General features: G+C 44.4%; 1 protein-coding gene across 2 annotated transcripts; it reads right to left on the bottom strand.

The window, feature by feature from the left end:
* Window positions 1–1,750: 1,750 nt before the first annotated feature.
* LOC139419625 (uncharacterized) lies at window positions 1,751–16,581 on the bottom strand. 2 transcript variants are annotated; one of them, XM_071169603.1, is made up of 6 exons: window positions 15,870–16,581; window positions 12,928–13,047; window positions 9,882–10,034; window positions 5,161–5,252; window positions 4,854–4,974; window positions 1,751–3,314 (listed from the first exon to the last, which is right to left on the bottom strand). In XM_071169603.1, the coding sequence occupies exons 1-6, from the start codon at window positions 16,431–16,433 to the stop codon at window positions 2,964–2,966; spliced, it is 1,401 nt and encodes a 466-aa protein (XP_071025704.1). In that variant the 5' UTR covers window positions 16,434–16,581; the 3' UTR covers window positions 1,751–2,963. The 2 variants fall into 2 exon arrangements, with proteins under 2 accessions (XP_071025704.1, XP_071025705.1); XM_071169604.1 differs by lacking the exons at window positions 4,854–4,974; window positions 5,161–5,252 and having other exon boundaries at window positions 15,870–16,535.
* Window positions 16,582–25,997: the final 9,416 nt, after the last annotated feature.

Raw genomic sequence — 25,997 nt, 5'->3', positions numbered from 1 at the left:
AACTCTCTCCAGAAGTTCAGTGAGGATCTCTGAATGATCCAATGTTGACCTAAATGACTAATGATGATAAATACAATCCACCTGTGTGTAATCAAGTCTCCGTATAAATGCACCTGCACTGTGATAGTCTCAGAGGTCTGTTAAAAGCGCAGAGAGCATCATGAAGAACAAGGAACACACCAGGCAGGTCCGAGATACTGTTGTGAAGAAGTTTAAAGCCGGATTTGGATACAAAAAGATTTCCCAAGCTTTAAACATCCCAAGGAGCACTGTGCAAGCGATAATATTGAAATGGAAGGAGTATCAGACCACTGCAAATCTACCAAGACCTGGCCGTCCCTCTAAACTTTCAGCTCATACAAGGAGAAGACTGATCAGAGATGCAGCCAAGAGGCCCATGATCACTCTGGATGAACTGCAGAGATCTACAGCTGAGGTGGGAGACTCTGTCCATAGGACAACAATCAGTCGTATATTGCACAAATCTGGCCTTTATGGAAGAATGGCAAGAAGAAAGCCATTTCTTAAAGATATCCATAAAAAGTGTTGTTTAAAGTTTGCCACAAGCCACCTGGGAGACACACCAAACATGTGGAAGAAGGTGCTCTGGTCAGATTAAACCAAAATTGAACTTTTTGGCAACAATGCAAAACGTTATGTTTGGCGTAAAAGCAACACAGCTCATCACCCTGAACACACCATGCCCACTGTCAAACATGGTGGTGGCAGCATCATGGTTTGGGCCTGCTTTTCTTCAGCAGGGACAGGGAAGATGGTTAAAATTGATGGGAAGATGGATGGAGCCAAATACAGGACCATTCTGGAAGAACCTGATGGAGTCTGCAAAAGACCTGAGACTGGGACGGAGATTTGTCTTCCAACATGACAATGATCCAAAACATAAAGCAACATCTACAATGGAATGGTTCAAAAATAAACATATCCAGGTGTTAGAATGGCCAAGTCAAAGTCCAGACCTGAATCCAATCGAGAATCTGTGGAAAGAACTGAAAACTGCTGTTCACAAATGCTCTCCATCCAACCTCACTGAGCTCGAGCTGTTTTGCAAGGAGGAATGGGAAAAATGTTCAGTCTCTCGATGTGCAAAACTGATAGAGACATTCCCCAAGCGACTTACAGCTTTAATCGCAGCAAAAGGTGGCGCTACAAAGTATTAACACCTGAATAATTTTGCACGCCCAATTTTTCAGTTTTTGATTTGTTAAAAAAGTTTGAAATATCCAATAAATGTCGTTCCACTTCATGATTGTGTCCAACTTGTTGTTGATTCTTCACAAAAAAAATACAGTTTTATATCTTTATGTTTGAAGCCTGAAATGTAGCAAAAGGTCGCAAAGTTCAAGGGGGCCGAATACTTTCGCAAGGCACTGTATTATCCTATTTCCACTGCTGGTGATTATTGAAATATATCTGTGGAGCAAATTTCACTGACTTAAAAGTAAACCCCTAGAAATTATCCCACAGAGCAGTCTACTGAGACAATATAACACATTTGTCCAACAGAACAGTTGGATGGCTTATGCAGAAAAATATAATTTATGGATTCTAGCACCACCATAGCTTTCACAAATACAGAGACAGTCAGCCATCATGGCGTCAGTCTTTTCGTGCACAGTGACACCTACTGATATGAACTGATAACGCAGGTTTGGTTAGAATTGAGTGCAATAGAATGAGTGACAGTCAATAACATCTACTTCATGAAAAGGGGAATATCATTTTCAATACATTTTTTTAAAGTAGTTGATTTAATGATTGACAGTATGGATTTTACAGGCAATCAGTTCCAACAGTGAGAAGCAGGGATCCAACCTCTGGTGGCCCAGATGGAGACCAGGACAATGACACAAGGTTAGTGGTTTTATGACTTACACATAAAAAAAAACATTGTTACAAATTCTACTGTGTATAATATTAAATGTAACCCTGCCTTGTTACAAATTATACTGTGTATAGTGCTAAATGTAACTCTGCCATACATAAAGGCTTCAGAATGAACAATAACAAGGTTTGTAGGAGTTTGAAAGGGTTTGATTCACCTTAGGCCAGGAGTGATTCCAATTCCCATGTCCTGACAAGAAAAACTCCAGCCCTATTCATAGCTTCCCTTTTCATCTGTTCTATCTATAATAATAATAATATTTTATCATAGCCTACGAATAGGGCCCAGAGTTTTACCTGACCAGTGCCACACCACTTTTGAACCTGTGGTGCCACCTCTCAATTTCACCCTCTGGTTAGATACACAGTCACAAGCAGATTCATTCTCCAATCTCTTAGTCTGATTAAAGGGTCAATCCTTATTTGCTACAGCAACATACATTTTTGCATGTATTGATGGTTTAACAAGAGATCGGCTGGCGATAATCTAGTGGCCATCAGTGGTTGCAATTGGCCCTGTTTGTTTACATTTATGTTTACAAACATTGGAGTAAAACAAGCTTATATTTTGGGTTCTGATGGAGTATGACAGTTGAACTAAGCTCATTAGGCATTGATATGCATTTATATGTTATATTCTTCAAGAATCAATGGGTAGATATCATTCATTTCTAAGTCCAAAAATGTATGTTGCCCTAGCAACTAAGGATTGCCCCTTTAATCAGAGACACGTGTTACAGTCAACATGACTGCTTGTCATTACAATAGAAAATGTATGCCTAGAGTTGGAGGGAAAATCTCCAACCCAAATGTAGTATCCAGGCACCAATAGACAGAATTCTCTGGAAAATATTTTCCTAAAGCCAAACAGATCAGAGCGGTGCACAGTACTAGTAGATTGGATGAATGAATCTGCTTGTGACTCACTATCAGCTCAATGTATCTCTCCCAGTAAGAATCCACAGTTAGAAAGATTGATCAGTAGTTACCAGTAAATACAGTACATAGATATGAGTTGTATCCCTCCCTTAAATGCATATGATTTTGTGTATGATGTGTTATTATAAGTCTATGGTATGAAACCCCTCCTCCAGTCTGCTGCCGCTCGACGACCGCGATGCCTGCAATGCCTGCTCTGCATCCTGGCCACTATGACGACCCACCTTCCCCCTTTTCAGCCTGTCCCTCCAGGTGACAGGGGTACATTGGGGGGTGGGAGAGGGGGAAGGGACGCGGGTACTAACGGGAACCTGTCCAGTGGTGTAGGTCAAGGGGGTAGAGGCTGGCCTCTGGAGTGGGGGTCTGTTGGTCCTCCTCAGCAGCCCCAGACGGGACGGCTTCCTCTGGGCTTGTTCTGCTGCCTGTTGTTGCTGGCTCCGGAGCTGTTGCTGGAGGATCATCTGGATATCGTCCTGATAAAGGGACATTTTTATTCATCTCATCATGGTATTCCAGTATTGTAATTGTATTTCTATTGTTTATCTTTTTTTGCCCAACGCTGCAACTTCTACCCCTTAAACACCAAACTTGGTACAACTTGGTATATATTCTGACTACTTGTGTTTTTAGTTTATTCTGACCTAGAATCAACTCTGTCCCCTAATTCATAAGTGGTTATGATCATTGGAAAGAATAAGACCGCTGTTGCTAGATCAGTGGTCTACTGTCCCCAAGACGGTAATATAATATCATGTTCTATTGCACCACTAGAGGGAGCTGGTCTCTCACCAGATGGCCCCTGAGGCCCCAGGCTCTATTACTACAGTGTCATGCTAGGACACCAGCTGGTGATATGTACCGGCTGGATGCACTACACCGTGTAAATAATGTACGTGTATTTCATACCCATGCAGGACCGTGCACAGGGACAGGTGCTTTATCTTCAATGCTCTTGAATTCTTAAATGATAACTTCATAATATAATATTCATAATCATCTAACCTAGAGTCTAAACAACCTGTGTTGCTGCTGCCCTGACACATATGTGCAACTCCCGACTGAAGAAGGGATGGAGTAGAGTCGGAGGGTTGTTGACGTAGCCGCTCCCCTCGTGCGTGTGTGTGTGTGTGTGTGTGTGTGTGTGTGTGTGTGTGTGTGTGTGTGTGTGTGTGTGTGTGTGTTGGGAAAGCTACTCTGAAAATATACCGTATTTACCAAGCTACCCATTAATTACGTCACACTAAAAGAAGTCAGATGTCAACAGAATGTGTCATTTAGCCTACTGAACTCAAAAAGTGAGAAATAGGCACACAAAAGTTTTTTCAAGTGAGATGCCAAAAGAGAAAGGACATTCTTGCCTAGTTCACCCATATTTTTATTTATTTTTTTATTTGCAAAAAAAAAGTTGTCTAGTTCCAGTATTTAGCTACACCACTACATGGCAAAAACAAGTTATTAACCACTGAAAACACTAATATTAGAATTATAAAATCGTATGAAATTACTTGTTGAACTAAATGTAGTTCACCACTCCCCAACACTGGTGTTAAACCATGGGTAATTTGCTATTTTCCCCTGATTAGTGAGAGCTTGTTTTCCACAGTAACATGTTCGTACTGTATGTCTCAGACATATCCCTTTTTCCCTTCCCATAGACTGTGACTCTCTCTCTACTCTCTCTCTCTATATTCTCTCTCTGCTCACATTACTCAAGCGCTCTTTCACCTTTTTCTTTCAACTATCTCTCTCATCTTTCCTCTTCACTCTACAGTATATCCACTGTATCTACAGAACAATATCCATAACTCCATCCCCTCTCTGGCTCTTCTGCTCTCTCCCTACCCTTCCTCCCTTCGTGCTTATCCTCCCTCTCTCCCCTCCTTACTCATTCTTTCCCCTCTTCCCTCGTCCATCTCCCTCCCTCCCTCTCTCCCTCCATCTCTCTCAGTACCTTCTTCTCCCCCTCCCTCATCACTCTCTCTCTGTCTCTGTCTCTGTCTCTCTCTAAGTACCTTCCAGTCCTCTACTTCCAAAGCGAGCTCCAGTCTTTTCTGCACAGCCTCCAGCAGCTGGTTGTTAAGTAACATCATCTCTGTCTTACTGCGAAGAAGCTCCGCCTCCATGGCCTTCTTCCTGTTCAACAGGAAGTGGAAAAAACCCCATCAAAGTCTCATTCCTTTACTGGAACGATGCAGATCCCTCTTTTAGACAAGCAGTATTGACAACTCTCTTTGCCATGGTGTGTGCGTGCGTGCGTGTTAAGTGTGTGAGCCATGTGTGTCTGCATGCATGCACATTCGTGTGTATGTGTACACTCACTTCTCCAAGGCATCGTCTCTGTCCTGTAGTGCCTGTTGTAGAACAGCACTGCCATCCACATCATTTTCTCTACGATCCCCGGACTTGGAATCCTTGTTAAGCCAAAAGGAAAGAGTGGTAGGGAAAGAAAGGAAGTTTGTTTAATTGACATTCATACGGACATTGAGATAAAATTGTGTTTTTGCAGTGGAAGTCGGTGCCTTTTAAGACGATTGAGGACAATTTATTAATTTCTTGAGCATGGCCTTATTTCTATTACAGCAAATGTGATGACTGTCATTCATATTCCATTCACCCAGTTCAATATAACATTGATACTAAAATTTTCCCTATGCCCATCATGAGGTTGCTACAACCTAGCCTATGAATAAAAGTTTACAACGTAGATACAAACAGGTTGAGAGAAACATTTGAAGTGACACATTCAGGACCACCTTGCACACTCTTGCCTGCATCTATCTAGGGTGTAATCATTATTCCAACAGTTGCAAACCAGTGCAGATGCAGCTATGTTTATCCCAGTTTCATTCTGTTTGCTTTTGTTAAAGAAACGTTTTTTTCAACAGAATCGGCGAAATGAATACACCCCTGATCACACGTAAACACAGCTCACTTTCATAGGAGCCCCATTGTATTCATTCTTGCATCTATGAGCTCTACTCCTCTCACCTTTTCCCTTCATTTGTGGACTTCAATTGACAACACATCAGCTCTATGTGACCAGGCAAAAAAAACTTTCCAAGCCACATCATATCATAACCGCTACACACAGCCTACATCGTCGTTACCATATTAGCTAAAGTAACGTCATAGTCAACATAGATAATATAACCAACGTGTTAATAAACCCACCACAATCATGTAGTAACGTTACAGTCTATAGTCAGTAAGCAGTTTATGCAGTAACACTATCATGCCAAATAGTGTCCCCCGGCCAAATTGTGTCCCCCTCTGCGTCACAATAGAATTCGATAAGTTCAAGCTTCTGTTGCTAGGGCTGTTACTAGAACTTGAAACATTTTGACCGGATTACGTAATGAACCAAGAGTCCACTGCTATGCTGGTTGCTTGGCTCTATTTTACCTCGTAGTGGTCACGAAGGAAGGAGGATGCGGGCAGTTCTATTTCACTGCATAAATGCTCGCTCAGTCCGAACAAAATTATTAGCTCAGAATTGTTCTCCAAGGACGGTGTTTTTGACGGTGACGACCTGCTGCTTCAGAGGACCGAAACGACTGGAAAGAAAACACTTTGTTTACCACCTATTTGTCTTTATATACGCAAATATTGTTATATAGGAATAAATATTTTAAGCTGTTTTTAGATTGACATTGCTAGCTACTGTACTTATATAACTCAGCCTGCCTAGTCAGCTAGCCAGCTACAGTAGCCAGCCAGCTAGCCAGACAGTTTTATTTAGCTAACATTAGCTAGCTAGCTTGCAAGCTACTGTAACTGTTATTGCAGCTTTCTGTTTGTATGTAGTTGCACTTCAATGGCATCCCTTGAGGAGATTTTCTTTTATCTTTCCAACCAGGCAAAGTACTATGAAGACAGCACTGATCTCAGCAAGAGGCGCAGCATGCAGAGAAATTCACAATTCAGGGTAACGTTAAGCAGTAAACCTCTATTAGATAACTGGACGGATTTCGTATGGACAACCATATTCCATCTAACGTTAACTAGTTGCTAGCTATACATATAGTTCAGTGGAGGCTGCTGAGGGGAGGATGGCTCATAATAATGTCTGAAATGGAGTAAATGGAATGGTATCAAACATGTGGTTTCCATGTGGTTGATACCATTCAATTGACTCCATTCCAGCCATTATTATGAGCCGTCCTCCCCTCAGCAGCCTCCACTGATATAGTTATGTCTGTCATATTGAGGTGTCTAGCTGTACGTTAAACCTGATCAATCAAATGAATAGGTGTAAGCAATTATGGTAATTCCAAATGCCCATGACTAGGTATCTTCGCTAGACAGACAATGGGGGGGAGAAAGAAAGGATGAAATAGGGAGAGAGAGGTGGAAAGAGAGTGGAAGACAGAGAGAAAGACAGCAGTGCAAATGTACTTAGACTTGAGTATTTCAAAAACTCTTCTCTTCAAACTTGTTAGGCAATCACATGTACCTATGGGGAAGGATGGCCAGCCACACAGGAGGGTGATTGTTGCTAAGGAGGAGAAGGAGGCCACTCTGACCTTGCTGACCGAGATGCATGGTGGCCATTTCAGAGTGAAGCGCATGATTGCCAAAATCAACCTACGCTTCTTCTGACGGGGAATTGTCAAGGAGGTGGACAGCTGGGCAAGTGAAATAACCTTTTGTTTATCAATCATATTCTATTATATCAGAAATTATTATGATTTCAATGAATGTCATATCAGAGAGCACACAATGTTTCAATTTGTCACTTTTTGCTTAAAGGTCAGTACCCTGTCTAGCCTGCCAGAAGTTTGAGAGAGCAAAGACTGTGGTGCCGGAGTTGAAGCCCATCAAAGTTTTTTCACCATGGCACATGATCAGTAAGTGTCCTTTTTCATTACATCATCTACAGCTACTGTTGTTGTCATTATCTGCTAAGAAGGTTTTCTTGCTCTATCATACTGGGCACATAATATGTGAGATGCACAGACTAACTAAAAACACTAGCACTGCAAACACTCAGAACAAAGAGGGCAGCATTGCCTGGACTTTGCAGTCTCCCTCTTCAAGACCCCCTTCTGAGACTGGCTGCCTGTTGAGAACAAGTGACAGGCAGAACCTCCCACCCACACAGCAACCACCTCCTCTACATTCCACACACCAGAATTTAGTATTTTAGTCTATCGTTGCCATGTGAGTGCACAACAAATCTGTGAAAATAAATTAATGACACAACTGTACCAAAAACGATGTAAGTTTATATATTAAAATCTTAAATAATGCCAGGTTGGTTTTCACAGCTGTTTCACAAGGTGTTCATTATTGTAAATTGTAAGGTATCCTTTGGTGGTATTTATTTGTTCCACATTATTCATTGTTGTATCCTAGGACCTGCAAAAGTTACATATATGTTCAACCACAAGGGTGTACTAATGAGCTATGCGAGATATATATATATATGTATATATATATATTTTTTTTTAATCATAATAGAGGATTACTGAAATTATATTATTTCAGTGTAGATAAGGGAAGGTTAAAATAAACATGACAGCCAGACAAGCCAGTGTATGAATCAAACAGATTTGCATATGAATGGAGTGGAAATGAGCTGTTTTCCTGATGTGTAAAGTAAATAACTTTAATGTGTCACGCAGATTACATGTTGTCTTTGCCATTTCCGAAATGTAGCAATGTTTTAAGACATGGATTGTGTTATTATGTTAGGAAGGTACCCAAAATAAGTTTTAAATGTATTGGCTAAACATAACTTGTTTAAACAGCGACATTGTCGCGGAAATCAGCCTTGTTCGCATAGCGATGATGAAAATAACCTATTTTACGCTGTAATGATCTCCAAACGTCCAATCATTAGGTCATCACACCGTTGATATAGCAACGGACGATAATAGTTTATCGAATCCCATTGTCAATCAGAGGGGGGTACTATTTGGCTGGGAAACATTATTTGTCATAATGGCCGGTGGCCATAAAATGAATAAAACCAGAAGGTTACTTTGACTTGGAAGAGTTCCAGTTCCAGGCTTATTAACTAGAAAGCTGCATTTGTAAAACTGAAACAAAATGACTCTCTCTCTCGCTCTTACTTCTCCTTTATTTTTTAAGAAATTAATTTGTTCAAAACTGTTCAACTATTGTCTTTCTATCTCTTAGAGTCAACTACTCACCACATTTTATGCAATGCTGTCCTAGCTAGCTGTAGCTTATGCTTTCAGTACTACAGTATACTTATTATTTGATCCTTCGATTGGGTGGACAACATGTCAGGTCATGCTGCAAGAGCTCTCATACGTTTTGTTTTTAGATATATTCTTGTTGGTTAAGTGCTTGTAAGTAAGCATTTCAATGTAAGGTCTACACACCTGTTGTATTCCAAATCAAATGTTACTTGATCGGTTGGAGGACATACTCTGGAAGATGTAATAATTACTGTGTAAGTCGATAGAAGAGGGTGAGAACCACGAGCCTTCATTGGTTTTGTATTGAAGTCAATGTACCCAGAGGAGGAGCTAGCTGTCCTCCGGCTACACCATGGTTCTACCCTACAGAGTGCTGTTGAGGCTACTGTAGACCTTCATTGCAAAACAATGTGTTTTTATCAATTATTAGGAGACTTGAACATATTTAGTATAGCTTTATCTAAAAAAAGTTTTTCCATTTTTATGAAATTCCTTGAGGGGGACGGTCCTCCCCTTCCTCTGAGCAGCCGCTACTGGTTTCTTGGTATCGATGGTTCTTCTGCCTAAATTGTTTGCTGATATATATGCGATTTAAACTCCCCTGGGAGGTATGACTGTATGAGCACAAGACTGTGTCATAAGCCTGGGACACATTCACTAAGAACAAGTTGGAGGAAATATTTTGGAACCCAAAAACTTAAATACATTTTATTGTTTTGACAATCAGGTTGCAACTCCTCAAAATATAGTCTGAGCTCAACTGTACTGTGTGGCTGAGACTTGTGAGCTAGTTTAGACTCACCCTGTGCTGTGTGGCTCAGTGCTAGTTTAGGCTCACCTGTGCTATGTGACTCAGTGCTAGTTAAGACTCACCTGTGCTGTGTGGTTCAATGCTAGTTTGCGTGCCACGTTCTGCAGCAGAACCAGTGCTGTATCCAGACTGTTCTCCTGAACAGAGGGTTCTACTGGGCTGGACTCTGTCAAAGGAAGCAACAACCTCAGAATGGAGTGAACCTCCTCTGTAACCTGCAGAGATAGGGGTAGCGAGGGAGGGGTTGGGGGTAGAGAGAGGGGGAAGAGAGAGAGAGGGGTCAGATAGAAAGATGTGTCGGCATTGAGTAATTGTCTCTGGCCCCCTCTCAGTTAAGGGGAGTGATGAGCTCTACAGCAGAGTCTCATAACTCAATCGCTGGTTGGAAACTTTTTTCTGCCCCTCCCAAAAGATAGAATTTGTAGATAATTGGCCTTCTTTCTGGGATTCACCCACAAACAGGACCAAGCCTGGCCTGTTGAGGAGTGACGGACTCCATTCTAGCTGGAGGGGTGCTCTCATCTTATCTACGAACTTATACAGCGCTCTAACTCCACTAGTTTCACAATGAGAGGATGCAGGCCAGGCAGCAGGCTGTCTGCCTCTTAGTGGAGTCTGCCACTAGTACAGTCAGTGTAGTCAGCTCAGCTATCCCCATTGAGACCGTGTCTCTGCCTCGATCTAGGTTGGGCAAAACTAAACATGGTGGTGTTCGCTTTAGCAATCTCACTGGAATAAAGACCTCCTCCATTCCTGCCATTATTGAAAGATATTGTGATATCTCACATCTCAAAATAGGGCTACATTAATCTTAGATCCCTCACTTACTTCCAAGGCAGCTAGTCAATGAACTAATCACTATTCATAATGTTGATGTAATTGGCCTGAATGAAACATGGCTTAAGCCTGATGAATATACTGTGCTAAATGAGGCCTCTCCTCCTGGTTACACTAATGTCCATATCCCCCACACATCTCGCAAAGGCGGAGGTGTTGCTAACATTTACTATAGCAAATTTAAATTTACAAAAAAAAAGGCGTTTTTTTTGTCTTTTGAGCTTCTAGTCATGAAATCTATGCAGCCTACAGGCCTCCTGGGCCATACACAGCGTTCTTCGCTGAGTTCCCTGAATTCCTATCGGACCTTGTAGTCATGGCAGATAATATTACAATTTTTGGTGACTTTAATATTCACTTGGAAAAGTCCACAGACCCACTCCAAAAGGCTTTCAGAGCCATCACCAACATGTTTCTGGACCTACTCACTGCCACAGTCATACTCTGGATCTAGTTTTGTCTCGTGGAATAAATGTGGTGGATCTTAATGTTTTTCCTCATAATCCTGAACTATCGGACCACCATTTTATTACTTTTCAATCGCAACAAATAATCTGCTCAGACCCCAACCAAGGATCATCAAAAGCCGTGCTATGAATGATTTTATGACCACTATTGTTTTCACTATATATTTTACCTCTTGGTGATGTTTTTTAAAATTTTATTTCACCTTTTATTTAACCAGCTAGGCTAGTTGAGAACAAGTTCTCATTTACAACTGCGACCTGGCCAAGAATAAAGCAAAGCAGTTCGACACATACAACAACATAGAGTTACACATGGAATAAATAAACATACAGTCAATAATACAGTAGAAAAAGTATATATGCAGTGTGTGCAAATGAGGTGAGATAAGGGAGGTCCATTTGCACACATTGTATATAGATTTTTCTATTGTGTTATTGACTGTATTTTTGTTTATCCCACTGTGTTGTTGTTTATTGTCACACTGCTTTGCTTCATCTTGGCCAGGTCGCAGTTGTAAATGACAACTTGTTCTCAACTGGCCTACCTGGTTAAATAAAGGTGAAATAAATAAAAAATCCCTAGGAGGGGTGTGTCACTTGAGTGGGTCGAGTCACTGACGTGATCTTCCTGTCCGGTTTGGCGCCTCCCCTTTGGTTGTGCTGTGGGGGAGGTCTTTGTGGGCTAGAAGTGGGTGGGGTTATATCCTGCCTGCTTGGCCCTGTCCAGGGGTATCGTCGGACGGGGCCACAGTGTCTACCGACCCCTCCTGTCTCAGCCTCTAGTATTTATGCTGCTGTTTGTGTCGGGGGGCTAGGGTCAGTCTGTTACATCTGGAGTATTTCTCCTGTCTTATCCAGAGTCCTGTGTGAATTTAAGTATGCTCTCTCTAATTCTCTTTTTTTCTTTCTTTCTTTCTCTCTCTCTCTCGGAGGACCTGATCCCTAGGACCATGCCTCAGGACTACCTGGCCTGATGACTCCTTGCTGTCCCAAGTCCACCTGGTCGTGCTGCTGCTCCAGTTTCAACTGTTCTGCCTGCAGCTATGGAATCCTGACCTGTTCACCGGACGTGTTACCTTGTCCCAGACCTGCTGTTTTCAACTCTCTAGAGACAGCAGGAGCGGTAGAGATACTCTGAATGATCAGCTATGAAAAGCTGACATTTACTCCTAAGGTGCTGACCTGTTGCACCCTCTACAACCACTGTGATTATTATTATTTGACCCTGCTGGTCATCTATGAACATTTTTGAACATCTTGGCCATGTTCTGTTATAATCTCCACCCGGCACAGGCAGAAGAGGACTGGCCACCCCTCATAGCCTGGTTCCTTTTTCAGGTTTCTTCCTAGGTTCTGGCCTTTCTAGGGAGTTTTTCCTAGCCACTGTGCTTCTACACCTGCATTGCTTGCTGGTTGGGGTTTTAAGCTGGGTTTCTGTACAGCACTTTGTGACATCAGCTGATGTAAGAAGGGCTTTATAAATACATTTGATTGAAAGAGGGGAAGATAGTTCAACATACACACAGACTTCTAAAGGTGATGTGCTCCACAGAAACCAAAATGATTCATTCCTAGTGTGCAGTAAGACATACTCCTTTCCCATACAGTTATCAGCATAATCCATTCAAGCCCTATTGTTGTGTGTGTCTTGTTGTTATTCAACCTCTATATATAACACTGTTTTTGTTTCTGTTTCAATGATTGTATGACCAGGCCTTATGCCTTTGAAATTACCTTTGAAATATCTTGTTCTGCTTGAATGCTCTGAAAGCTTGACTGTATCTGAAATGTGTTTGCGTGTTACCTTCGCTCTGTGTTGACTCCATCCCGGTCCCTCTCTGTTCTCCTGTAGTTTATCCACCTGAGCCTTCAGCTTCAGACTGCGCCTCCGAGATAGCTCCACCTCCCGACGCACCTCCTTCAACTAAACACAAAGAAGCACATATGTAAAGAAGCACGTTAATCAACTTCCTACAAGAATTTCACTTTTCACTTCAACTAGACATACACAGACACAGTGTTACATGCAAACACACAGACATATGCACAAACCACCTCCCGAGACACTACCTTTAACGATGCACACAGACACACACATGCACATGTACACAACCTTTCTCTTAAAAAAACTCGGACCCAGTGGTAAAAAGAAACCCTGCTAATCCAGATTCCTGAGTGAAATATCAGAGATTGAGAAATCGTGTTGTACTGGATACGTGTATAACAGCTCATCACACACACGCACACACACATTTGCATACAAACATACAGATGGACATGGACATACACATGGACACACTCCTTCCAAGGTTTTTCTTAATTTTTACTATGTTCTACATTGTATAATAATAGTAAAGACATCAAAACTATGAAATAACACAAATGGAATCATGTAGTAACTAAAAACGTGTTAAGCAAATCAAAATATATTTTACATTTGAGATTCTTCAAATAGCCACCCTTTGCCTTGATGACAGCTTTGCACACTCTCGGCATGCTCTCAACCAGCTTCATGAGGTTGCCACTTGGAATGCATTTCAATTAACATGTCTGCCTTGTTAAGTTAATTTGTGGAATTTCTTTCCTTCTTAATGCGTTTGACCCAATCAGTTGTGTTTTGACAAGGTAGGGGTGGTATACAGAAGATAGCCTTATTTGGTATATGATTAAGGCCATATTACGGCAAGAACAGCTCAAATAAGCAAAGAGAAATTATATATCATTACTTCAAGACATGAAGGTCAGTCAATGTGGAAAACTTGGAAAGTTTCTTCAAGTGCAGAGGCAAGAACCATCAAGCGCTATGATGAAAATGGCTCTCATAAGAACCGCCACAGGAAAGGTAGACCCAGAGTTACCTCTGCTGCAGTTCATTAGAGATTCCAGCCTCAGAAATTGCAGTCCAAATAAATGCTTCACAGAGTTTAAGTAACAGACACATCTCAACATCAACTGTTCAGAGGAGACTGCATGAATCAGGCCGACATGGCCGGATTGCTGCAAAGAAACCACTACTGAAGGACAGCAATAAGAAGAATAAACTTGAATGGTTTCAAGAAACACAAGCAATGGACATTCGACTGGTGGAAATTTGTCCCTTGATCTGATGAGTCCAAATCTGAGATTTTTGGTTCCAACCGTCATGTCTTTGTGAGACTCGGAGTAGATGAACGGATTATCTCCGGATGTGTGGTTCCCAACGTGAAGCATGGAGGAGGAGGTGTGATGGTGTGGGGGTGCTTTGCTGGTGACACTGTCTGTGATTTATTTAGAATTCAAGGCACAATTAACCAGCATGGTTACCAAAGGATTCTGCATGGATACACCATCCCATCTGGTTTGTGCTTAGTGGGACTATCATTCATTTTTTCAGCAGGACAATGACCCAACTCACCTACAGGCTGTGTAAGGGCTATTTGACCAAGAAGAAGAGTGATGGAGTGCCGCATCAGATGACCTGGCCTCCACAATCACCCAACCTCAACCCAATTAAGATGGTTTGGGATGATTTGGACCGCAGAGTGAAGGAAAAGCAGCCAACAGGTGCACAGCATATGTGGGAACTCTTTCAAGACAGTTGGAAAAGCATTCCTCATGAAGCTGGTTGAGAGAATGCCAAGAGTGTGATTTGTTTAACACTTTCTTGGTTACTCCATGATTCCATGTCTTTTTTCATAGTTTTGATGTCTTCACTATTATTCAACAATGTATTATTTATTTTTGAACCCTTGAATGAGTAGATGTGTCCAAACTTTTGATTGGTACTGTAAATATACATGCACACACACAAGGGGCCTCACTCCTGACGGGTTGCATCACTGCCTGGTATGGTAACTGCGCCGACTGGAAGGCACAACAGAGGGTAGTGCGTATGGCCCAGTACATTACTGGGGCCAAGTTACCTGCCATTCAGGACCTCTATACCAGACGGTGTCAGAGGAGGGCCCTGAATATTGTCAAATAGACTCCAGCCACCCTAGTCATAGACCGTTCCCTCAGCTACCACATGGCAAGCGGAACCGGAGCGCCAAGTCTAGGTCCAAGAGGCTTCTAAACAGCTTCTACCCCCAAGCCATAAGACTCCTGAACATCTAATCAAATGGCTACCCAGACTGTTTGCATTGCCCCCCCCCTCCCTCGTTTACGCTGCTGCTACTTTCTGTTATTATCTATGCATAGTCACTTTAATAACTCTACCTACATGTACATATTACTACAATTACCTCCACTAAACGGTGCCCCTGCACATTGACTCTGCACCGGTACACCCTGTATATAGCCTCGCTATTGTTATTTTACTGCTGCTCTTATTTTTGGGGGGTATTTTTCTTAACTGCATTGTTGGTTAAGGGCTTGTAAGTAAGCATTTCACTACACCTGTTGTATTTGGCGCATGTGACTAATATTTTGATTTGATTTGGATTTGATAAGGGCTCAAAGAGAGACAACAATATTCCCACATATCTCCTTTAGCAACCATACACAGCCACAAATCAAACCTGTCTCCATGAGCTGATAGCATTATATAGCACCGTATCACACAGTATTGCACGCTAGTAGTGAACGAGGTGCATTGTGTTCTAGTGCAAGATATGTCCTGGTGCAAGATATTTTAATTCCATAACATTTACTGCATCGAATGACATTGAATGCACATTTCTGGCCTCACAGCACACACAAACATAATCTCTCATTTTTGTTCTCTTGCTCACTCTCTCTCTTTCTCTCTCTCTCTCTCTCTCTCACCGTGTCTGAGACTGGCCCTAGTGTCCTGCGTCTGTTGAGCGGTCGTCCACTCCTGATGAGGTCGGGTAACATTCCATCTATGTAGCTCCGTCTGGACGTGCTCCTATCTTCACTGACTGCATCAGAACCGTCTCCGTCTCCCTCAATGACCACGGTCAAACCATCTGGACCGTCACTCGCTACGGTCAAACTGTCCCTGACCACGGCCAGCTCACCAGACCCATCAGGACCAGCATCTTCTACTGTCAGGAACAGCATTGAACAATCATTGATCATAGGCATGGCCAACGGTTCAGGACCGATGTCCCCCTCTTCAGTCAGGGAAATCAACCCTTCTGTTACCACATCCTCCTGCTCTGGTTTGGTAGTGGTCGAGCTTGAGTCGTCTTGTGTTTGTGATACATCCCTCAGTATTGTAGACCGTGTGGTTGAACCACCCCTGACCGTGCCAGGCCGCTGTGATCCATCTTCCAGTGTGTCCAAGGAGTAGCAGAGGCGTTCCATGGCAGTGAACTGTGGTCTCAGTCTCTTGTTTAGGACGGAGAAAGCTATTGGATCTCCCATGGTCTAACACAGGGGTCACCACCACCAAAACAGCAAACCAACGAGAGAGGAGAGTTATAGAGACAGAAAAGACAGAATGGAAGAGGAGCTCACAATCTCACTCGGACATCAAAAACGGACTGCCAGTGAGAAGAGGATATGACAGAGTGAGAAAAAGAAGAAGAGAGAAAAAGACAGAATGTCTAACAACTTGTTTTTCCTGAACACTGAGGGACATGAATAGGACAAAAACATCTTATGTGTGATGATGTAATTGTGTGATGTCAGAAAAGGCTGCACCCTCACCCTACTTTCCTTCAACTTCTGCTTCTATTGCTACAGTGAAGGTGTAGCCTGGATACGGATATGTCAACATGTCAGGGCTTGAGGGAAGTGGCCCTTTGATTTCTTAACACAATCAGACACAGATTACAGGCATCAAGTACAACATCTACCTGTTTATACTGCCCTATTGTCATATAGCAACGTTGTGCTATACAGATACCCATTGCAGAGGGAGGAGAAGAAAGTGTGTGTGTGAGAGAAAAGAGTAAAGGGAGGGGTAGGGACAGAAATAACAAAAGAGGGGGACAGCGAAAGAGAGTGAAAAACATTAGGGAGTGGATTGGAGATAAAATCAGTCTCAGATAAAAATCTGTTTCAGCACAGACTGACTTTCTTTGGACATGGTAAAATGTGTTGAAAGAAGAAGAATAAGGAGAAGTGCAAACCATGACTACATCATTTCCTTAATGTGTGTCCAACTAGGAATGCAGAACCACCACTTTCTCACTGATACTCCTGATAAATAATAAATTTGACACAGTGGAAGGAGGCAAAGAATGTGGGATCTGTTTAGCCCCTGTAGAAGAATGCCCAGTATATACAGCAATGCTCTGTGACATTATTCTCATTTGTTCTGTCCCAGTAACCCCCTCTGTCTCACAATGAAACCAGAAAGCCCCTCAGCAGCCATTCCCTCCACAGAGAGTAAACCAGATTGATTTTATTTAACCTTTATTTTATCAGGGAGTCATACTGAGACCAAGGTCTCTTACAGATGAGCGCTGAATTACATAAATGACAGAAAATACACACATCAAAATATAAATATTAAATGCAAGCAGAAAGAAAAACACGGTCATAAAAAAACAAACACACTCATCAGTAATAAAGTCCTCAGTCAGCTTTCTGAAAAGCCCTAGAGGCACCAGAACATCAAATGTAAGAATTTTTTTGAAGATTGTTCCACAAATAAGGTGCGAGACAACTTAAAGCCGATTTACCTAACTCAGTAGATACCAGGGGAATTCCCAGAGTTAACCCTCCCTGAGACTGGGTGTGGTAACTCGTATGTCTAAAGTTTAGTATTGATGTTAGGTGCAGTGAGAATGTTGCACATAGTCAATTGAAATCATCTCAAAAGGAGCTGCAGCCCGTACATGTTGCATCGGGGCCCTAGTTATTACACTGGGTTTATTTTGTTTGATACACTTACACACTTTAGTGATAAAGTATTCAATGTCATGTTGCATGCGCGGCCAATAAAAGCTTTCTAGTTCCGTACTCTTTCTGTTCCTAGATGGGCCATTTCAGTGTGTAAGTACTTGTAAATGAGTGTTCTGTACGGTCTTGGTACCACAATTTGTGTCCATTTAGCTGTTTTCCTTTGTAATAATCCCTCTGGTGAGACTTCACATGACTCTTGATGACATTCTGTTGGTTTTGGCTTAGTCCTTTGTCTTTTTAGTCCCAAGATTCTGGATACAGTTGCATCTTTTAACTTTGCCTTTGACTGAGCATGCATGAGACAATCGGTCTGTAACTGACCCCCCCCCCCCACCTTGACAGCTTCTCTTACACTGATGGCCTTAGCGTGACCGCAGATATCCCAGTTACACAATCATGCTGTTGTTGCTTTTACCTTCTCAGGTGATTGTTTCTCCGTGCATTCTTTCATGTAATGTTCAGCATGCAAAGGAGAACGTGACAGAAACTCTGCGTCAGTGTTCACCTTTCTAGGACGATACTTCAGTGTGAGATTGAAGTCAGACAGCTCCGCCACCCAGAGATTACCGGTGGCATTCAGTCTTGCTGTAGTTGGTACGTATGTCAAGGGGTTATTATCACTGTACACTGTCACAGAGGGAGCATAAAAGAGATCATCTCGGAACCGCTCAGTCACTGCCCATTTGAGGGCCAAGAATTCCAGTTTCCCCGAGTGCAGGTGATAGTATCTCTCTGCTTGTGTCAGTATGAGGAGACATATCCAATGACTCTCAGTTGCCACTTTTTCGTTGGTATAACACACCTCCCAATCCCTCTTCAGAGGCATCAACATGCAGGATAAAATGGTCCTATAAATCTGGGTAAGCAAGCACAGGTGGATTAGTCAACACACTCTAATGCTCTCTGGTGAGCATCATCCCATATAACTTTCTGGTGGGGTGGAGCCTATCCCAACTGCATAGCTATCTTGGTCCTTCTCTTCCCAGATGCTGAAGTTCTGTACATAATCCCTGTAGTACCCCAGAAACCCCAGTTGGTCCCCCAGCTCTCTCACATTTGTTGGTGGCCTGTTTACCAGATCTTGCATGACTACAATTTATTTAAGATCCATTCTGTAACCCTCAGAATCAATTATTTATCAGAAATAACTGACCTCATTCTTGAATAGGTCACACTTATCAGCCGTGAGTTTAATACCCCATTTATTTAGCTGCCTGAGTACCTGACGGATATCTCCCACCGCTCCCGAGTATACTACTCACCAATGTCCAGTCTCTTGACCGTCCCGGGAAGCTCTGGACCGTTGACCGTCACTGAAAGCTCCGGGTCGATGACCGTCACAGAAGGCTCCGGACCATTCACCCTCACTGGAGGTTCCGGACTGTTATATATACATATATTTATTTATTTTTACCCCCCTTTCTACCCCCCTTTTTTCTCCCCAATTTCGTGTTATCCAATTATTTTTAGTAGCTACTATCTTGTCTCATCACTACAACTCCCGTACGGGCTCGGAAGAGACGAAGGTTGAAAGTCATGCGTCCTCTGATACACAACCCAACCAAGCCGCACTGCTTCTTAACACAGCGCGCATCCAACCCGGAAGCCAGCCGCACCAATGTGTCGGAGGAAACACCGTGCACCTGGCAACCTTGGTTAGTGTGCACTGCGCCCGGCCCGCCACAGGAGTCGCTGGTGCGCGATGAGACAAGGATATCCCTACCGGCCAAACCCTCCCTAACCCGGACGACGCTATGCCAATTGTGCGTCGCCCCACGGACCTCCCGGTCGCGGCCGGTTACGACAGAGCCGGTTACGACAGAGCTGGTGGCACAGCTGCCCTTAACCACTGCGCCACCTGGGAGGCCGGTTCCGGACTGTTGACCGTCGCCGGAGGTTCCGGACTGTTGACCGTCGCCGGAGGTTCCGGACTGTTGACCGTCACCGGAGGTTCCGGACTGTTGACCGTCGCCGGAGGTTCCGGACTGTGGACCGTCGCCGGAGGTTCCGGACTGTTGACCGTCGCCGGAGGTTCCGGACTGTTGACCGTCGCCGGAGGTTCCGGACTGTTGACCGTCGCCGGAGGTTCCGGACTGTGGACCGTCGCCGGAAGCTCCGGACTGTGGGCCGTCGCCGGAAGCTCTGGACTGTGAACCGTTGCCGGAAGCTCTGGACTGTGAACCGTCGCCAGAGGCCTAGTGAGTGGAGCCGGTACAGGTGGCACCGGACTGATGACACGCACTTCAGGGCGAGTGCAGGGAGCAGGCACAGGACGTACCGAACTGGGGAGGCTCACTGGAGGCCTGATGCGTGGAGCCGGCACAGGTTGCACCGGATTGATGACACGCTCCTCACGTCGAGTGCGTGGAGCCGGCACAGGACGCTCTGGGCTGGGGAGGCGCACTGGGGGACTAGTGCGTGGAGCTGGTACAGGTTTCACCGGACTGATGACACACACTTCAGGGCGAGTGCGGGGAGCTGGCACAAGACGTACCGGGCTGGGGTGGCGCACTGGACGCCTGATGTGTGGAGCCGGCACATGTTGCACCAGACTGGTGACACGCTCTTCAGGGCGAGCGCAGGGAGCAGGCACAGGACATATCAGACTGGGGAGGCGCACTGGCGGCCGGGGGCGTGGTGCCGGCACAGGTGGCGCTGGACTGTTGACACACACTTCTGGGAGGGTACGGAGAGCTGGCACAGGACGTACCAAACTGGGGAGGCGCACTGAAGGCCTGATGCGTGGAGCCGGCACAGGTTGCACCGGACTGATGACACGCTCCTCAGGTCGAGTGCTTGGAGCCGGAACAGGACGCTCCGGGCTGGGGAGGCGCACTGGAGGCCAGATGCGTGAAGCCGGCACAGACTTCACCAGACTGCTGACTGGCTCTTCAGGTCGAATGTTGAGCAGAACACACTTGACCAACATCTCTCTCCTCTCTCTCTCCCCCAACTTCTCCATCGCCTCCCTGACGGACTCTGGCTCTTCCCTCTACTCAGTCGCCAGCTCCATGTGCCCCCCCAAAAAAATGATTGGGGTTTCTTTGGCAGCGGACTGAAAATACGCTCTTCAGCAAGCCTGCGCTGCAGCATACTCCTTGCTAACCCCTCTCTCCGGTATCCTTCCTCACAGTGTTCCATCGACTCCCAGGCGGGCTCTGGCACTCCCCTCGACTCGACCAACCACCCCTCGTGCCCCCCCCCAAAAAAACATCTTGGGGTTTCTGTGGCCGCGGTCCCTGACATCGTCACTGCCCCCCTATGCTCCTTGGCGACTCCCCCCAAGGAAGGGTCTCGTGTCCTCCCATTATCTCTTCCCGGGTCCAACTCACTTTATCCTCCGCACGCTGCTTGGTCCTTTCTTGGTGGAATATTCTGTCACGTTCGTGATAAGAGACGGACCAAGGCGCAGCGTGTGTTGAGTTCCACATCTTTTAATAAAGAGAAACTTCTTCAAAAAACAATAAAAAAACAACGAATACTTGAAAGTAGTGGTGCCACATGCACATACACAAAACAATATCCCACAAACACAGGTGGGAAAAATTGATCCCCAATTAGAGGCAACGATTACCAGCTGCCTCTAATTGGGAACCATACAAAACACCAACATAGAAATATTGAACTAGAACACCCCCTAGTCACGCCCTGTACTACAACACCATAGAGAACCAAGGGATCTCTATTGTCAGGGCATGACAACCACATATCCTAAGGCTGAATTTATTGTAGCTGGGGAATTTAACAAGGCTAATCTGAAAACAAGGCTCCCTAAATTTTATCAGCATATCGATGCGCGACCCGGGCTGGCAAAATTCTGGATCATTGTTACTCTAACTTCTGCGACGCATACAAATCCCTCCCTCGCCCTCCTTTTGGCAAATCTGACCACGACTCCATTTTGTTACTCCCAGCCTATAGACAGAAACTAACACAGCAAACACCCGTGCTCAGGTCTATTCAACGCTGGTCCGACCAATCTGATTCCACGCTTCAAGATTGATTTGTTCACGTGGACTGGGATATGTTCCGGATAGCGTCGAACAACAACATTGATGTATATGCTGATTCGGTGAGCGAGTTTATTAGCAAGTGCATCGATGATGTTTTACCCACGGCGACTATTAAAACCTTCCCCAACCAGAAACCGTGGATTGTTGAACAGCATTCGAGCAAAACTGAAAGTGCGAACCACTGCTTTTAATCAGGGCAAGGCGGCCGGAAACACGACCGAATACAAACAGTGTAGCTATTACCTCCGCAAGGCAATCAAACAAGCTAAGTGTCAGTATAGAGACAAAGTAGAGTCGCAATTCAACGGCTCAGTCACAAGAGGTATGTGGCAGGGTCTACAGTCAATCACGGACTACAAAAAGAAAGCCAGTCCCGTTGAGGACCCCGATGTCTTGCTTCCAGACAAACTAAACAACTTCTTTGCTCGCTTTGAGGACAATATAGTGCCACCGACACGGCCTGCTACCAAACAATACGGCCCGCTACCATCCCAGATGGCATCCCTAGCTCATCCTTAGTGCGTGCGCAGACCAGCTGGCTGGTGTGATTATGGAAATATTCAACCAATCTCTATCCCAGTCTGCTGCTCCCACATGCTTCAAGAGGGCCACCATTGTTCCTGTTCCCAAGAAAGCTAAGGTAACTGAGCTAAACGACTACCGCCCTGTAGCACTAACTTCCATCATCATGAAGTGCTTTGACAGACTAATCAAGGATCATATCACCTCCACCCTACCTGACACCCTAGACCCACTCCAATTTGCTTACCACCCCAATGGGTCCACAGACAACGCAATCACAATCACACTGCCCTAACCCATCTGGACAAGAGGAATACCTATGTAAGAATGCTGTTCATCGACTACAGCTCAGCATTTAACACCATAATACACTCCAACCTCATCACTAAGCTCGAGACCCTGGGTCTCGACCCCGCTCTGTGCAACTGGGTCCTGGACTTTCTGACCGGACGCCCCCCAGGTGGTGAGGGTAAGAAACAACATCTCCACCCCGCTGATCCTCAACACTGGGGCCCCACAGGGGTGCGTTCTCAGTCCTCTCCTGTTCTCCCTGTTCACGCATGACTGCGTGGCCATGGATGCCTCTAACTCAATCATCAAGTTTGCAGATGACACTACAGTGGTAGGCTTGATTACCAACAACGACGAGACGGCCTACAGGGAGGAGGTGAGGGCGTGTGCTGTCAGGAAAATAACCTCACACTGAGCGTCAACAAAACAAAGAAGATGATTGTGGACTTCAGGAAACAGCAGAGGAAGCACCCCCCTATCCACATCGAGGAGACAGTAGTAGAGAAGGTGGAAAGTTTTAAGTTCCTTGGCATACACATCACGGACAAACTGAAATGGTCCACCCACACAGACTGCGTGGTGAAGAAGGCACAACATCGCCTTTTCAAACTCAGGAGGCTGAAGAAATTTGGCTTGTCACCAAAAACACTCACAAACTTTTACAGATGCATAATCGAGAGCATCCTGTCGGGCTGTATCACCGCCGGGTACGGCAACGGCTCCGCCCACAACCGTAAGGATCTCCAGAGGGTAGTGAGGTCTGCACAACGCATCATCACCGCAAACTACCTGCCCTCCAGGACACCTACACCACCCGATGTCACAGGAAGGCCAAAAAGATCGTCCAGGACAACAATCACCCGAGCCATGGACTGTTCACCTCGCTATCATCCAGAAGGCGAGGTCAGTACAGGTGCATCAAAGCTGGGACCGAGAGACTGAAAAACAGCTTCTATCAGCTTCAAAGGCATCAGACTGTTAAACAGCCATCACTAACATTGAGTGGCTGCTGCCAACATACTGACTCAAATCTCTAGCCACTTTAATAATAAAAAATTGGATGTAGTAAATGTATCACTAGTCACTTTAAACAATGCCTCTTTATATAATCATTACATACCCTACATTACTCATCTCATCTGTATATACTGTACTCTATACCATCTACTGCATCTTGCCTATGCCGTTCAGCCATTGCTCATTCATATATTTATATGTACATATTCTTATTCATTCCTTTACACTTGTGTGTAAAAGGTAGTTGTTGTGAAATTGTTAGATTACTTGTTAGATATTACTGCACGGTCGGATTTAGAAGCGCAAGCATTTAGCCACGCTCGCATTAACATCCGCTAACCACGTGCATGTGACCAATAACATTTGATTTGATTTGATTGGACATCTTCCACGTGTTGTTCAAATGACTGACAAAAAAAAAGCACATCATCCAAATATGGTATACATATTCTCTTATACCCTCTGAACTTTCCTCCCTGCTTCGTTGGAAGGCAGAGGGACTGTTTGATAAGCCTGTTTGGCTTGAATTCTGTTCCATACGTATAAGGCTCAAGGCGTGCTAAGGGCAGTGTGTTATCTGGACACACAAAGCCTTGGTGGTATGCCTTTCCTTGATCTAAAACTGTAAACCATGAGTTTCCTCCCAAACCATCAAGTATTTTGTGAATACGGGGGTATGGGATGCCCCGATGTACATAATCTTTGGCAAAAGAAACGGCTAATTCCTCTCTGAGCATCTGTTTGACTAGTTCTTGTTGTTCTTGGCTCAAGTGCTGTAAATCTACAGGTGCCTCCCACCCACCCTGTGTGACCCGTGTCAGGTCCAGGCTCTGGTGGGGACCTGTCATGAACCTGTGCTACAGTAACCTTTTCTCCACTAGGCACAGGAACAGGGTTATACTCTACCCCCCTCTGTAATGTCCCTAGCATTGTTTGTCTTGGTAAGGTAATGTAATGTTTGGTAGTATTCACTACTGCAATGTCAACTTTTCGAGATGGGGGTTTTAATGTTTTCACAACCTGACTTTGTAGGTCAGGCCCCAGATCACTCTCGCGTTCGGTCCAAATAACACCATTTCATCATTGAAGGGGCCCCTCTTGGGATACAGGGACAAATCCATTTAGTTTGTCCACCTGGAATGACAATGTCACATCTGCCTGCTGTAAGCAAGCATTCCTCCGTGTACTCTGAGTGCTAAAGCAGATAGAGTAGAGTCTTTGCCTACTCTATCCTAGTAAATAATGCCGGTCTTAGGTCAGTTAGGATCCCAACTTTATTTTATGAATGTGAAATGTCAGAATAATACTAGAGAGAATGATTTATTTCAGCTTTTATTTCTTACATCACATTCCCAGTGGGTCAGAAGTTTACATACACTCAATTAGTATTTGGTAGCATTGCCTTGAAATTGTTTAACTTGGGTCAAACGTTTTGGGAAGCCTTCCACAAGCTTCCCACAATACGTTGGGTGAATTTTGGCCCATTCCTCCTGACAGAGCTGGTGTAACTGAGTCAGGTTTGTAGGCCTCCTTGCTCGCACACGCTTTTTCAGTTCTTCACACAAATGTTCTATAGGATTGAGGTCAGGGCGTTGTGATGGCCACTCCAATACCTTGACTTTGTTGTTCTTAAGCCATTTTGCCACAACTTTGGAAGTATGCTTGGGGTCATTGTCCATTTGGAAGACCCATTTGCGAGTAAGCTTTAACTTCCTGACTGATGTCTTGAGATGCTTCAATATATCCACATAATTTTCCTACCTCATGATGCCATCTATTTTGTGAAGTGCACCAGTCCCTCCTGCAGCAAAGCACCCCCACAGCATGATGCTGCCACCCCCGTGCTTCACGGTTGGGATGGTGTTCTTCGGCTTGCAAGCCTCCCCTTTTTTCCCTCCAAACATAACGATGGTCATTATGGCCCAGTTCTATTTTTGTGTCATCAGACCATACTTTTGTACCTGTTTCCTCCAGCATCTTCACAAGGTCCTTTACTGTTGTTCTGGGATTGATTTGTACTTTTCACACCAAAGTACATTCATCTCTAGGAAACAGAACGCGTCTCCTTCCTGAGCGGTATGACGGCTGCTTGATCCCATGCTGTTTATACTTGAGTACTATTGTTTGTACAGATGGACAAAAAAGCATAATGAAATTCTTGCCAGCAGCACAGTTACAGTCCCCAACGCTCTGATAACATAACAGCCTAATCAGCTCTGCTAGGGCGAGAAAT

Source organism: Oncorhynchus clarkii, chromosome 10 (genome assembly GCF_045791955.1).
Source record: "Oncorhynchus clarkii lewisi isolate Uvic-CL-2024 chromosome 10, UVic_Ocla_1.0, whole genome shotgun sequence".
Taxonomy (NCBI): Eukaryota; Metazoa; Chordata; class Actinopteri; order Salmoniformes; family Salmonidae; genus Oncorhynchus; species Oncorhynchus clarkii.
Note: the sequence above shows the minus strand (reverse complement) of the source record. Positions and strands in the feature narration are given on the sequence as shown.